This window comes from Cynara cardunculus, unplaced genomic scaffold (genome assembly GCF_001531365.2).
Source record: "Cynara cardunculus var. scolymus isolate 2C unplaced genomic scaffold, CcrdV1 Un_Scaffold_232, whole genome shotgun sequence".
NCBI lineage: Eukaryota > Viridiplantae > Streptophyta > Magnoliopsida > Asterales > Asteraceae > Cynara > Cynara cardunculus.
In genome coordinates this window covers 265,230-280,708 of record NW_020200568.1, presented here as the reverse complement: position 1 = coordinate 280,708, position 15,479 = coordinate 265,230, and the positions used below count along the sequence as shown (strand labels likewise).

Below are 15,479 nucleotides of genomic sequence, written 5' to 3'. Positions count from 1 at the left end.
CCCCTCTATGTTTATATTTTGAAAATGTATTTGTACATTGGATTGAATGATGTTGAGCTCGGCATATCATCGACGCCAATACAGGTGTAATGTTTCGCCATCCTAAACCCTAATCGATGATTTGCACTTCTCGTTACGAAGAATCTGAAATTGGTTTGGGTTTATTGATAGGCATTGCTACTTTACTAAATGCTTCTACCAGTCGATCACTAACTTTTTACCAGAACGTAATCTTAGAGGTTTTACCGGTCAAACAAATATGACCAGATTCTGTTTGCTTATGTTGATTTATATCCAACAAATATGACCATATTCTGTTTGCTTATGTTGATTTATATATGTCTGATGGCTAGATAATGCTAATCCTTCTTTCAGAGAGGAAATGTGCACTTCGACTTCTGAAATTCAAATTTGGTATATATTGTGTTGAATGAATCCATCATTATCCTATTTGTTGTAGTTACAAGATTTTTCTTCAAGCTGCAGGGCCTGTCCCTCGGTGTGGTCTGTACTCCACACTGTTGGGCAGCGAAGCTTACATTTGTTCACTGATTATGGGGTAGTACCAAATTTGACTTTGAAAGTTAAAATGTATCCCTGCTTTGTTGGGTTTTGATGATTACTTGAGTTATCGAATCCTCTTTCGGATATAGGGCACTGAAACTCGTTTTTCATTTCAATTGCAACTATATTCGGATTCCACTCTTGGTTAATGAAATGTTACCTATAAATGAGATTGGTGTGTAAAGGGTCTAGACGCATGGCCAATCTTTGAACTTGGTTACTTCATTGTTCTTGTTTATGGGGCATTGCCAAGACAGACTTATACATGATGTGATGAATATTAGGATGATATTCAATGTTATCCATCCTTTATAGGAGGATCGTAGTTTGGGTTTCAAGCCCACCAGACAATAACGATGTTTAACTGAAGCTCTATATGCAATAGTTTAGACCAACCAATTCGCCTTTGTACCATCTGGCTTTTGTCTAGATCATGGATTTCATTTTAGTATAAAATCTCATTGAAAAACAAAGTTCATTAAACATCCAATAGTTTAATAATGCCACTATCTACGCTTGATGCATTACTGTCAATATATAGAAGAAAGGTAAAAGCGCATTTGATACTATTCATATGTTAAACTGTAAATTACATGTCAAAAACTTAAAACATCTCAATAATTCCAGGAAGCTCCTTAAGTTATATGATAGATATGGAATTAACTTAGTGGGACTAAACTTCAGATGTTCTCTGCGGATAGCAGTCCTCGCGGACAGACAGAATGGAATCTGAAATTAGACATGTAATTAATTTTTGATATGTATATAGTTTATTATTTTAGTTTAAATTTGACCATCCTACATAATACAAGTCATATAATATATGTTGATTGTGCAGTTGAGGATGACTTCACATAGATGTATAGGGTATTTGTATTTAATTTTGGAGTTTTATGTCTTGCCTCTAGGCCTAGTAAGTAATCTATTATCTTATATACCGTATTTTTTCCTCTAGAGATGTAATCGCTTGGTTTCATGATTTTTACATGTAATGAGAGAAAAAAGGAGAAGTAGCCATAGCCCTAAAATGCCTATTCTTTTCAACATATGAGTCTCCTCAGCTCTCTATTTCTTGTTTGTGATATGTATTATTCACATGCATCTGTTTCACATTTGGCTGTGAGTCTCTCACCTCCACATCTGTTGTTGGTCCTTGCTTGTCGTGCAATTTTCTTATAACTGCCAATCTAGATGCAAGCTTTAAAACATAGCATTAGGTGTGAGATATGAAGTTACTCCGTCTCTGTCTCTAGTGTTCTTTTAAGTGTAAAGTCAGTGTCTCTAGTGCTCTCTGCGGGTCTAGCTGTTAATCTGGTCTGAGTTTGAATTAAGTTGTTAAGAATTCAAGGTTTGATAAATTATAGATGTTTATTACAATCAACTGATTAAGTGTAGGCCTTTGCTTTGTGTTGTAAGTATATGTTCGTTATCCAACAAAATTTCCTTGTTCACCTTCCTGGGTTGTTCCTCTGCTGCTTAGGGTGTAGGCACCGGTTTTCGGCCAAAGGTGATGCCTTGAGTTCTTGTTGGTTATTTCTTACTCTCCTTGAACCTTCAACATTTTAGACAGTTAAGGTTTTGAAAGATGTGCGAGGTGTTTTCCCTTGGAACTGTGAGGCGTACACCTCAATAATAAAATAAAAATAATTCATAAAATAAAACTTACAGCAACACATAATTTCATATCAAACTATGAAAGTCATAAAAGTTTTAAAATTGCTAGCTATAAGTCTTAAAAACATAACCAAATTCATTAGATATGTTGTGTTTATAAGTCTAATCATGGTCAGTGAAGTGGTGCTTGTTTTGCTTTTAACGAGTCGAATGCTTTTGTAGATGTGGGCGTTGTTTCTTTTTGTAAATAAGGATCTGAATTAGTAAGTGGGGCTCTTAGCAAGGTAGCAGCATTAAGCCTTTTCTTCCAATTTCAAGGCTTATTTTTAAGTATTACATATTTCTTCTTCTCCTTTCTTTTATCGATGCTCCAATTATTTCTCTGTTTCCAGCTTAGGGTGGCAATTTTGTTGATTTATGGAGATGATATTTGTGTTCAATTTCTTTGCTTATATATTTCATTCTTTGCTAAAAGCTGGTGCAAGAATATTAACACACATACCCCTACTTGTGAGTGCTCAAAAACACCAAATTCATGGCTCGAAAGTTGCTAAATTTATCACACATACGCAATCAAATTCTTGTCGCATACCTCAATCCCAGCCGCAGAGGCATAGCCTCAGAAACGATTTTGGAGCTCCTTGCCTCAGGGCGTAAGCCTCGGCCATCTGTTAGTGTCAGAGGTAAGACAAAAACAGTTTGGGACTGCCGTGCCTCGGGGCATATGCCTCAATCATTTGTTAGTGTCAGAGGTAAGACTTCCCTGCAAGTAATTTTTTTCTCTGGACATGAAAAACACCACTTACACTAAAATATGAAGAAACTCACCCTAATATTCTTAGGAAGCATCCTCATTTGGCAAGGAAGCATGGGGGTGGATGCATGTATTGGGTGCCTGGAAATGGAACCAGCATTTAAGAAAACCAATTTTTGGGGTGCAGAATATATGTTATATACATGTTATGTATCGTGTGAATTACATATTAACTTAATAAAGGAAAAGCACAAAACTATTTGAAGTCATACCAAATGATGAAACATGAAAGTACTTGTAGTATCACAATTATGACAAAAGGAACACACATAAAAAGACTAGTGGCGACTTGATCAGCAGGTAATTAAAACTTGTAAGTAAAGAAAAAATAGTCTTCATCATGATTCATGATCAATTAAATTTAACTTCATTAATGATTTTCATGACCATCAGTCCATCACATTTAGTAATAGACATGGCTTTCAAAAGAAAGAAGAACAATAGGAATATAGGACGAGTATCAGATATTTCTATCATTTTACAGCATGAAGCTGTTTAAAGAGATTTAACACTCCAGGTAAACTTTCCTTTCTATTACAGGTAGATTGGTGACGCCGATTTAGGCCAAATCTTGAAGAAAACTCCTGTCTTTAGAATAAAATCCTATTGGAAAAGGATGAGTGAGTAAGGAAATAGCACCTTTACTCCAGCTGAGCCTTCCTATTTAGGGAGTGGGAGAAAAGTATGGATAGTGAAGCAATGTTATCCTGTATCTACAAGTGCACTAAAACCATATTTAAGATAAAACAGTTTTTTGTAATCTTGTTTGTTAAGTTGTAACCCCCCTCCAAATCCAACAATGTTGGTGACGTTTGTCCCTACACAAATTAGTAAAAGTACTTATCTTTACTATGGACCCAAAATACCCTTGCAAAATGTGGACCCAAGTGAATCAGTACTTTTGAAAGGAATACAATGTGCCAAAATAGGTAATATCTTAATAACAATTTTCCCAAAAGGAAACTGAGAGTAATGATTAGAATGTTGTTCATGGAAGTGGTTGACAAGTCCTTTTCTTCTGCTTTCCTTTTAAAACATATCTGTATGTCAGGAAGAATGTTATACCCAATGCAATGCAATGTTATGGGCTGCTTGAAGTGGTTAAGAATTCCCCTCAAGGAATTTTATCTCATTGGATTTCTTAAGAAAGGGAAAATATGTATTCAGATTTCTGGTATAGCCTGTAAAGAAATTTAGATCGAGGGAGGGAGGTAGGTAGGGAGAGAAGTGAAAATTATCATGTGAACCTGATAGTATAATTTTTAGCTTTGATTTTGTGAATATATATAGTAATGCTTGTGAGTTGAAATTCGGAATTTAAACTGACAGTTCCAACGAAGAAACCGGATATACAAAGAGGAGCAGCGTCAGATAAGAGCTGCTGCACAGAAGGCAAAAGGTGGAGACGGGGATGGAGTTCCTCATCACTAGCGTACGATTTTGTTTCTTTCTGCTTTATAATAATGACTCAAGTGTGCAATCTATTTGTTTCCCATGGGAATTCGGTGCGCCATTTTGTTGTTCCAAGTTGTTGAGTACCAGTTTGTTATCAGCAACATGATATCGTTGATTTGAACTTTTAAGCACATTATCTCATAATGTTAAATTGTACTTTTTGTCGATTATTTGGTTGGCCTCATATCGGTTTATTTTACTTGATCATTAAGTTCTCTCTCTCTCATCAAGTATTGTTGGTCTGTAGATTACTTGCTGTCTAATTATAATTATGGAGAGAATGGATATGTTGATTTTAAATAAGTTTTCTAAAATGAGTGCAATTTTATTTGTGTTGGTCATTTGGGATTGAAATGGCTCACAGTCTACATATTGACTATTCTTCATTTTGTTTTGTCAAATTGTACCAACACCACCACTGCACTGCCACTAATTACTAATATCAATCAACGTTTTCTTTTTTGTTGGTATATATATAACAAGAAGAATGCATGGTTACTATTCATGCCATCCTAACCCTAACCCTAACCCTACAATACCAAAAATAGATATTTCATATTAGTTATCAAAATTTAAATTTAAAAGCTATTTTAAAATTACCCTTTCCTTAAATTTTTAATAGATTTAAATCTGAAAATTCCTCAATTGTTGATCAAAAATCGAACAATTTATATGAGTTTGCAACCTTCAGATGGTTTGCAAATGATTACATGTCTATATAGAGGAGGTTTACTTTGCAAACTACGTTTTTGTAATTATGAGAGGTTGATTAATCATTTTTATTGTGGAGGGTGTTAATCATGAATATTATCATCTTCATTATTTTAATTTTAGAAAAATACACGAAACAATTTCATTAAAATTTCATTAAATATTATATGAAACAATTTCATAATCATATATGAAACAACTTCATAAAAAAAATTATATGAAACAATTTCACAAGATTAAACAATTTCATTAATAAATTTCATAAGATTAAACAACGAAATCGACAGATGATGATTGTTTGCACGGTTTGTACAAATTGGGTGGTTTGCATTTGATCGTTCATCTCTCTCTCTCTCTCTCTCTCTCTCTCTATATATATATATATATATATATATATATATACTTGGGATCACATGAACCTATGTGATTCAAATATGAACTATATGTTCATATGTAAACTCGTGTAATTCACATATGAACTTGTGTGATTCACATATAAACTAATTAACTAACTCACATATGAACCCTTTGATTTACATATGAACGAATTAATTGAATCACATATGACCATATATTTTATATGTGAATCACATAGGTTCACATATGATTCTATTTGCTGCTTATTTGTAAAAGTTATAAAACTACCCATTTATTTTTTGCATACTCATACGAGAATTTATTCAATGTTTCACAGTCAAAGTCGCAAATGTTGATCAAATAAAGATTATAATCACTTCTTTATTACTCAAATAAACATGAGCCACATAATCTATTAATTAAAAACTATCATAAATTAAAAAAATAAAAATAATTTTAAAAATTAAAGTAATTACCATTTTGAATTGGATAGATCTTTTAAAAACTCATCATATTTTTTAGATTTATTTGTTTTTTAATTATATTGAATCCATTAATTTTTTTTATCAAGTTTTATATTTTTTTTCCTAGACACATATTTGATAAAAAAAAAATCGTAGTTTTCAACAAATATCACATGTGATATTCATAATTAATTCAATTATAGATATTTTTATTAATCATATGTGATTATGTATATCACATTTATTGATATTTTTGTGATGTAAATATTATCGCATTTGATAATATGTCACTTATGTTCAAACGTATATTATCATATATGATATGTACAAAAATTCACATAGATACGTAAGATCATATGTTAAACAAAACTAATTACATATGATACGAAACATGGATCTGAAAAATAGAGAAACATGATAAAAAAAATTAAATTGATTGTGGATATCACATGTGATATTGTAAATTTTTTAAATCAAAAGTGTATCTAAAAATTTATAAAATTTGATTAAAAAAATTCATGAATTAATTAAATTTAAAAATTAAATAACTATTAAAAGATATAACGAAAATTTAAAGATTTATCCAATTTAAAAAATACTAATTATCCTAATTTGTTTAAAATTATTTTTTACTTTTTATTTATAATATTTTTTTTTTACTTTTACATGATTCTCTCTCTCTGTTATATATATATATATACAGGGCCGTCCCTAGGGGAGGGCGGGCCTGGCGTATGCCCAGGGCCCATAAAAATTAGGGGCCCAAATTTTTTTAATATATATAATAATAGTTCAAAAAAATTAGTAAATAGAATAGATATAAAAAAAATTAGTATCTAATATGACAAGGAAATATTTTGGTACTACATTAACTATTAAAGATCAAAACATGTATAAACTAAACATATTGAAGAAAAGAAATACATAAAGAGGTTAATATGTCGTTCATTATATAATATTATTTAATATTTTTCTAAGTTTTTTATCTAAAACCGACGTCTAAAACTACTTGCTTCGAAAACTTTGATATATTTTTCATAATTTATCTCTCATCGACTCTTTTGATTGTTCCATCCTCGCATGAATTCTATTTTTATATTATAATATGTTAGATTTTCTTGTTATTAGCTAACATAACCCTCATTTTTTGATAAAATTATCAACTATATGAGACGGTATAACTTATATTTATATTTAAAATAATAAAAATATAATATTTTTTTCATAGTTGTTCTTTATTTTCTAATATTGAGTGTATAAATCTTATGTACTCTTATATCTCTAAAAGAAGAATACAATCTCAAACTACCACCAACATGAGCTTTTTAATTTATATAATCGATGATTTCAGAAAAGTTTGTTTTAACCCTAACCCTATGTTTTTTAGTCTTCTTTTACATAGGAAAGAGAGGAAAGTAATAGATGAAGAAAAATATTCTGTTCTCGAAATTTTTTTTGGGAAAGGAAAAGAAAAGGAAAGAAAAAAAACTATATCAAATTTTATTATTTATTTCATTATTTTCCTTCCTCTCTCTTCTCTATTATAAACACAAATAAAAAACTTTTTTTTCGTCCTTTCTTTTATTTTTCTTTTCCTTTCTCATTTTTTTTCTTTCCTTCCCAAATTCGAAAATATAATATAAAAGTTTAAAATGATGTTAATCTTCCCAAATTCGAAAACATAATATAAAAATTTAATATGGTGTTAATCTTCTCAAATTCGAAAACATAATATAAAAGTTTAAAATTGTGTTAATCTTCCTAAATTCGAAAACATAATATAAAAGTTCAAAATGGTGTTAAAAAACATTAACATGACATGACATGGAAACCAACCTATTTACATAGTGTCACTCGGAAATCAGAAGAATCAACTTTCTGACCCCAAATGATGTCATTCTATGTACCAAAAGTGTATCATAGGATGTTTTTGATGATGGAACAAATTATCGATGCTACATAAAAATGTTCTAGTAGATAATATTAATTTAAAAATGAGTATTGATTGATTTTGCGTCCAAAAATACTCGAAAAAACGGTATTATATGACTTCAATGTTATTTCTGATGATAAAAACAATATATTGAAAAAATATCATACTTATCGAGGGCCCCTTTCTCACATCTCGCCCAGGGCCTAAAAAATGTCAGAAACGGGCCTATATATATATATATATAATTATTTAGTATTGCTTAGATTTTGAGCTTTTCATTTAAATGCTTACAACAACTGTAAATTGAATACAACAGAAGGTAAAACATCTTTTACTTTTTAAATGAAATTAACTTATATTCTCTTAACATTTAAGGGATATTTGAGATTGTTTATTTAAAATAACTTATGTTTTTTTTGTAAAAATGTTTATTAACTTATGTGGTATCAAACCAGAGTTTTCTAAAAAGTGTTTGGATTAGCTTATAACGGTACAAAAAAGTAATAAGCTGATAAGTTGTTTTTTAGTGTTTAGCAAATTTTGCTTATATATGTAAAATGACAAAAAAAAAAAAACAATCTTTCGTATTATTAACTCATGAGAGTGTTTGAGATTGCTTATTAACTTATTTGATTTTTTAACATGTAAAAATTTATTTTTTCATTTATAATAATATTTTTGACAAAAATTTATATCAATAAGATTAATAATTAACAAACATTAATAAAATATGGTTAAAATGGTAAACCGGTAATAAGCATTTTTTCATAAGTCAGAAAAGATTAACTTATCAAAAACTGCTTATTACCAGTTTGACACCGGTATAAGCAGTTTTATTTTTCCTCACCCAAACACTAGCATTTAACTTATCACCGCCGTCAGATTGAAATAAGTAAAAAACACCTAAAATAAACAATCTCAAACACCCCTCGTTAATGACTTTTTTTTTTTTTTTACTTATTCATTAAAATCCCTGCCCGTTAGGATGGATACACCTTTACATGCCTTTGTTGGAGATGATCTAACATTTTATTATTAAGTAAGACGAAGCATTGTATTGTACGAGAAGAGTAGTGTAATAAAAGATCTCCACCTTTGACCCATCGGTCAACGGGACCACCGTCAAGCCCCTTGGAATCCTGTTTTATGCCGATTTTAGGTGATAGGAGCAATATTTATGAGTGATTAGTCGGCACGCATGCATGCCTCATCATCGATCTGATTAATCAGCTACTACAGGTATAGAAAAAGGAGCAGTTGTTAGATGGTGGTTGACTTGTGAAGCTTTAAGTGACGATGCATAGCATGTTTTGTATTTCTTAATTATATATTAAACATGTTATAACTAGGTGGACGATTGCATGCGTATGTAAGAGTTTGTAAATGTTAATTAGTAGTTTGCATGTTCCTGCACAACTCCCTTGCTTCTCCATCTTTAAGGTTTTTCTCTTTTTCGGCATCATATCTGGAGCTGCTTCTCACTCCAATTTCTTTCGACAACGAGTTTTATGGTGTGGAAGCCACCCCAACTTCTGTTCCCAATCCTTGGGGAGGGGAGGTGCGGTTTGTTGTTTTGGGAACTTGTGTAAGGATGTTATGACTGATCCCAACCACTGTGGGGGTTGTGGACATGTTTGTGGATACCACCTCCTTTGTTGTGACGCCAACTGTGTCGACGTTAGAAACAATCGTCGGCATTGCGGGGTTTGCTTCAACGAGTGTCCTGGCGAAGGCCGCTGCTCCTATGCCATGTGCGATTATGGTCAATGATCCGCTAATGCTATCGAAACTCTCTACATTTTCATTGTATTTGGTTGTATCAGAAATCAGTCTTCCTACCCCTGTTGGAAGAAACAAGATCTATCTATTAGATGATTCACTGTTCGTCTTTTTTCTATTGACCTGGACATCTAATCCACCACTATTCATGCCGACTAATCCTACGGCGACCACCTGCTTTGCTTTGTATCACCTCCATGGCCGTAAGGGGATTATATTTCTTCTTGAATTTGAACCTAAGACCTCCAAACACTTTTTACCTTTGAAACCCAAGCTCAAACCAATCAAAAATCATCAATCATTCCTTTTGGTTGTGTTCATCATTGTTATGGTTGGTAATAGAACTTCCACAAATTGCTTACAGAATGTTTGTGTTATTATTTCCTTTTTTTGCTATGGATTATCAAAAATGAGATTTATAAATTCTTTAAGAAAGTAGGAGAAGCAAGTAAAATCAAAATTATTATCAGTTTAATGAATTTATTTGATTAATTATACATGATTATTTTAATTTATAGTGGCTAAATAAAAAAGAAAAAGGACTTATTCATAAAGGGAACTTTATGCAAAAATGCAAGTTTTTTTTTCGAACGTGCCCCTCCCAATTGAAAGATACGTTACTTCCATCTATGACAAACAAAAACCTCTCATATCTATACAGACAGATTAATTTGCATAGATAACTTTATTTATACATGACTTAATGAAAAACCAACTAAAGAATGTTAAGTTGGTAAATAGCGATATGGATGGTTGGTTGTATGTATCATTTATAATTAGTAAGGTAGTTGATAGAGAGAAGTGGTATTGTACGAATGACGACGTATCTATGCCATTAGAACGAAACCTAAACCTTGATGAGATGAGCAGCCTAGAAAGACAGTTGATGAGAGATATGGGTGGTGACCAATTTTGATGAAATGGTGTGAAACGATGATAGAAAAAACAAGAAAATCTAAAAGTAGGTCCACCATGACAATCACAAATCATGACTCTCCATCGTCGACATGAAGCCAACAACTAGAATTAAAGTTTTAGAATTGATGTTCATGATATCATTCTATAAATTTTGTTATATATAAATTTTAGAATTGATACCAATTTAATTGATATATATATATATATGGTTTAATTTAATATAAATTAATATTTGGAAAAGAAAAGCATAATTAAATGTTGTATTTTTAGACAACTTAATATATAATATAATGTATTTCATATCAATAAACTCTTGCATCTAAAAAAATACAAACTTTTTGGGTTGCATATATAAAAGAAATACAACATTTTAACGTAAAAGGATTCTTATCTATATCTATCCTTCACAACCACAACCACAACCACAACCACAACCACAACCACAACCACTAGATTCATCATCAACTTACTCAGTAAATTCTAATTTTGGTCCCTAAGATCTTTGAAAATAGAACTTCAATTTTAATTAGCCTAAGAATCCTTCTTATATATCTTGTTTTAAAAATGTCATTAACTCCGTTAATAATCTTCGTTAGAATGAGAGATGGTTTAGTTTATGTTTTTTACCCTATTTTCTTAAACATCCTTTAAAAAAAAAAATAATCTATATTGTTTCTCAAATTACATATTAGATTTTTAAAAAATTTATATATATATATTGCTTATTAAATTATATATTATATTTTCTTCTTAAATTTATAAAAAACATTTATTTATCTAATCATCAATTCCTTTTACTATATCACATAAGTTGTAATGAATTGGAGGTGGAGGTGTAGAAAACAAATATGCAATGAGAGTGACATCCCAATTCTTTAGTGGCCCAACCAAATGCATTTATTTCAAAGTATCACTTGCATTTTTGTGATGTGAAACAAAAAATGAATCATAAGCATGCTATTAACTAGTTTTTATTTTTATTTTTTATTAACTTGTTAGATCAGATACATGATTATTCAAAAATAAAATACAACAATAGATCGATTAAGGAACAATACCAAAGCTATTCATTGGAGTCTCTATTGAAGATAGAGAACTTGTTGTAGAGAAGAAAGAGAACAAGGAGGAGGACTAGTGCCATACCTACAGGGGTGCCACTAGCTTGGTGGATGGAGGCACGTTCAGTGGTGGAGAATAAAGAAAAAGATGCCGAGTTAGACGAGAGATATTGAATGATTAAAACAAGAACAACAGGTAGGAGAAAGAAGCCTAATGGGCTAAAAAGCTTCGCCATAATCTCCGACAAGACTTCTCCTCCACCTGCTAGGAATATGGTGATCAGCACCGCCATCGTGCATGCTGCCACTAGTATGATCCCATGTATTGCTCCTCCCCTTTCTTGTATCATTGTTGTTTCTTGTGTGGTAGAGGGAACACTTGGTCTCTTTTTATATGAGAAACGGGAGAAATACAGGTGGGGTTGTGTTTGAAAGGGATGTGTTATTGAAAAAAATATCTATTGTCATCTAAACGAAAATCAAAAGAATGTAAGATATTTTGTATCAAATTCTTTTGGAAGATACCTTATACAACATCTATATGTAAAATTAAAATCATTTCCCACATAACAAAGGTGAAGTAGGTTTCATGAATATAAAAAGAATAACAAGTTTTATTCCTTAAATCTTTAAAGATATGTAATAGATTTTCTCTTGTTTTTAACTATTTATGTTCAAACAATGAATAATTGCATTGATTCTATATTTTTGTTATACATCCTAAACATACACTAACCGCATTCATAATCCAATTCCAAGGTTAAGGTTAGATGATTGCTAATTCACCGTATTAACCTCAAACACTCATGATTCTTCTTTATATATATATACATACTAATGGTGTACCCACGCGATGCATCACGGGTAAATCACAATTATGAAATATTAGTTTAACTTTGAATCATGAGTTTATTGGTTATTTTGGAAGTCAACTAATATATAAAGTTGAAGGTTAATACGGTGAATTAGCAAAATCAAATGAAAAAATAAGTGTAYATGTATTAGGCATCTAAATCCATCTACTCAGAACTCATTACRAAACTTGAAATTCTTGATTGAACAAAGAAATACAATCATTTTGAATTTGAATTGAGAAAGTAAAAGTCGAAGGTGTATAGAAGACAGTGATAGAAAGAGCGTCTGAAACTTTCCTAGTTGGGTTTAAAACCCTTGCATCAAAAGCTTGTACATCATGTTTTACGTGTTGTAAAGAATTAAAATAAAAATCTAAAAGTTTGATTTTCTCTATTTTAAAATAATATATTAATACTCTACTAAACTAAATTATAAAATATGACATTTATATACAAAAATAAATATTTTTAAATTATTTACATAAAATAAAAATTGATTAAAAATGTGTTTTTATGTCAAACTTCAAAGAAACAACTATAGTTTGCAGTAATTTTTCTGATAGTGACTATTCGAAACTCTGCCCACCTTTACTTCATCCATGGAGTCTTCTTCATCTTTCCTTTTTACTACATTATTTTTTTCACTATGTGTTTGCTCTTTGATTTCAACTACTAAATTTGATCAGTTGTTTCAACCCTACTGTGCTGCTGATCATTTCTCCTTTAATGGCGAGGCACTGAATATGAAGCTCGATAACTGTTCGGGTAATTTCCTAACCGGAACTTGTTTATATTTAATGGGATTCAAGTAAATCTTTAAAATATCTCATGAGTTTCGAATTTCAGGAGCTGGATTTTGGTCCAAATCAAAGTATATGTTTGGAAAATTTAACATTCAAATCAAGCTTGTTGAAGGTGATTTCGCCGGAACTGTAGCTGCATTTTACGTGAGTTGATTCCGATGAGTTTAAATATGAAATCATTTTGCTCGTTCGGTGTTTGATTCATTTTCTAAACGGTGTTCATATTCGTAATCTGTTCAGATGTCATCCGACGGTCCCAAACACCATGAGTTCGACTTCGAGTTCCTCGGAAACACCATCGGCGAGCCTTGCTTTGGTCTTTCCATTTGCGAACCCTTTTTTCTTTCTTTTGCATCTTCAGTTCCAGTGTTTAAAGTTGCTTTCTTTTATCTGATCTGATAAAGTTTTTTCCTCTCCTTTCCAATAAAAAATGTAAAATTTCAAAACATTATCGTGATTTTGCTCAAAGAAACCCAAAAAATTCATGGGTTTTTGTGATTGAAAGGATCTAGTTTTGGGTTATCAAATATTTTCCTTTTACTTTATTTATTTATAAATCTTGAAATTTGTATCCAATCCTTAAATGTTTTGGCTTTCCAACACCACTTGTGTCATCCCTCTTCTTTCTTTGTTTTAACTTTTACTTAATTTTAATGATCAAAATCATGACCCTTCCTATCCTATCATCACTTTCTTTCTTTCTTTCCTTTTTCTTTAATTTCCCAAGACCAAAAACTCTCCCCTCTTTTACTTTCTTTCTTTAATTTCCCATGACCAAATTTATCGTTTACTCTTTTATCTCTATATATTTCTTTTTTTACTTTGTGGGTTTTTTTAACAGATATGCTTCCTTGGAACCCTAATTTCATTTTCTTGATTTTGGATACGGGACGTCTCTAAGTAGAGAGCTTGTGTTCTTAATTTTACAGTTTCTTGATGAAGAAATCCATCTTTTATCCCTTTTCTCTCTTCTTCTTCTCCGTCTTGAAGTGATCAAAAAATCCATTCCCCATCTTTCTCTCTTTTCTTCTGCTGTTAAGATACTCTTAAAGAAAGAAAGAAATACATATATATATATATATATATATGAACAATAATCCTAGAAAAAATTGAAGGGGTTATGAGAAAGAAAACGAAAATGGAGGAGGTTGTGAAGAACAAGTCTCTTCAACCATACGAGTAAAGGTTTAGGTAAGTGAGAAAGACATTTGAAAAACTTTAACATGCTTGATGATTAGAACTGTTTTTTGATTGTTATTGTTATTACTGAAAGTTGGGGGAAAAAAAGAAGAAGAAGAGAGGTTGGTGTTGGTTGCCATCCAGGGAACTCTAAAAGTTTTATGTACAGAAAAAATGCTACATCTTTTTGCCTTCTCTTTCGTAGGTTCTATCCATGACCCTTCTGTATTTTCTTCATTTCTGCCTTTTCGTAGAGTTCTTCAAAGATTCTATCCATATAATGCAGGTTTCATGTTGTTGAATTAATAAACATAATTTTTGGTTACACACTGTTTGATATCAAAAATGTTTTTTTTTTTTTGCAAAAAACCTATGGTTACACACTGTTTGATATCAACCAATGCTTTTTTTGTCAAATGCACTAAAATGAAATGAAAATAGCTAGCTTTACACACTGGATGCTCATTGATCAATATTCCAATCTACTGAGCATCTTGCCCAATTAGTAGGAACCTGTAGGAACATGTTTAGAACACATACAAGAAGAACCAAGAGATTCCAAAACATGGGTAGAAAATGCAAACAACAGGAAGATAAAGAGAATTTAGAAAGCAAAATTAAAACCTCAATACCTCAGAGAAATTCTTAGGGTTTTGAAGAAGCTGTGGAGAAATCAAAACCTCAAAAAGTCTGGTTATATGCATCGATAAGGCTTCTTGGTAACCACCTATTTGTGCAAAGTTTGCAGCAATTGAAGAAATCATATGCTGACTTTACTGATTTGGTTTTGGTACAGAACATTCATCAACAAGAAGCTGGAAAAGAAGAAGAAAAGATAAAGCAATTTTGACCTTACCCAAACTGATTTGTCTTTGAAGGATCTTTTCTGGAAAAGGAAGAGAACACAAAAAGAAGTCTGAACATTTGCCATCCAATGCATAAAAGCTTGTTCCATATGCATGATGAGTTGTAATTA

At 31.2% G+C, this 15,479-nt stretch overlaps 1 protein-coding gene across 1 annotated transcript in view; it reads left to right on the top strand.

Moving 5' to 3' along the window:
* Positions 1-4,617, top strand: part of LOC112501546 (NADH dehydrogenase [ubiquinone] iron-sulfur protein 5-B) — a 4,870-nt gene extending 253 nt beyond the window's left edge. The window contains exon 2 of the mRNA XM_025105198.1: positions 4,322-4,617. Coding sequence (XP_024960966.1) covers positions 4,322-4,423 — 102 coding nt within the window. The 3' untranslated portion in view covers positions 4,424-4,617. The remainder of the gene's footprint in view (positions 1-4,321) is intronic.
* The last annotated feature ends 10,862 nt before the right edge of the window (positions 4,618-15,479 follow it).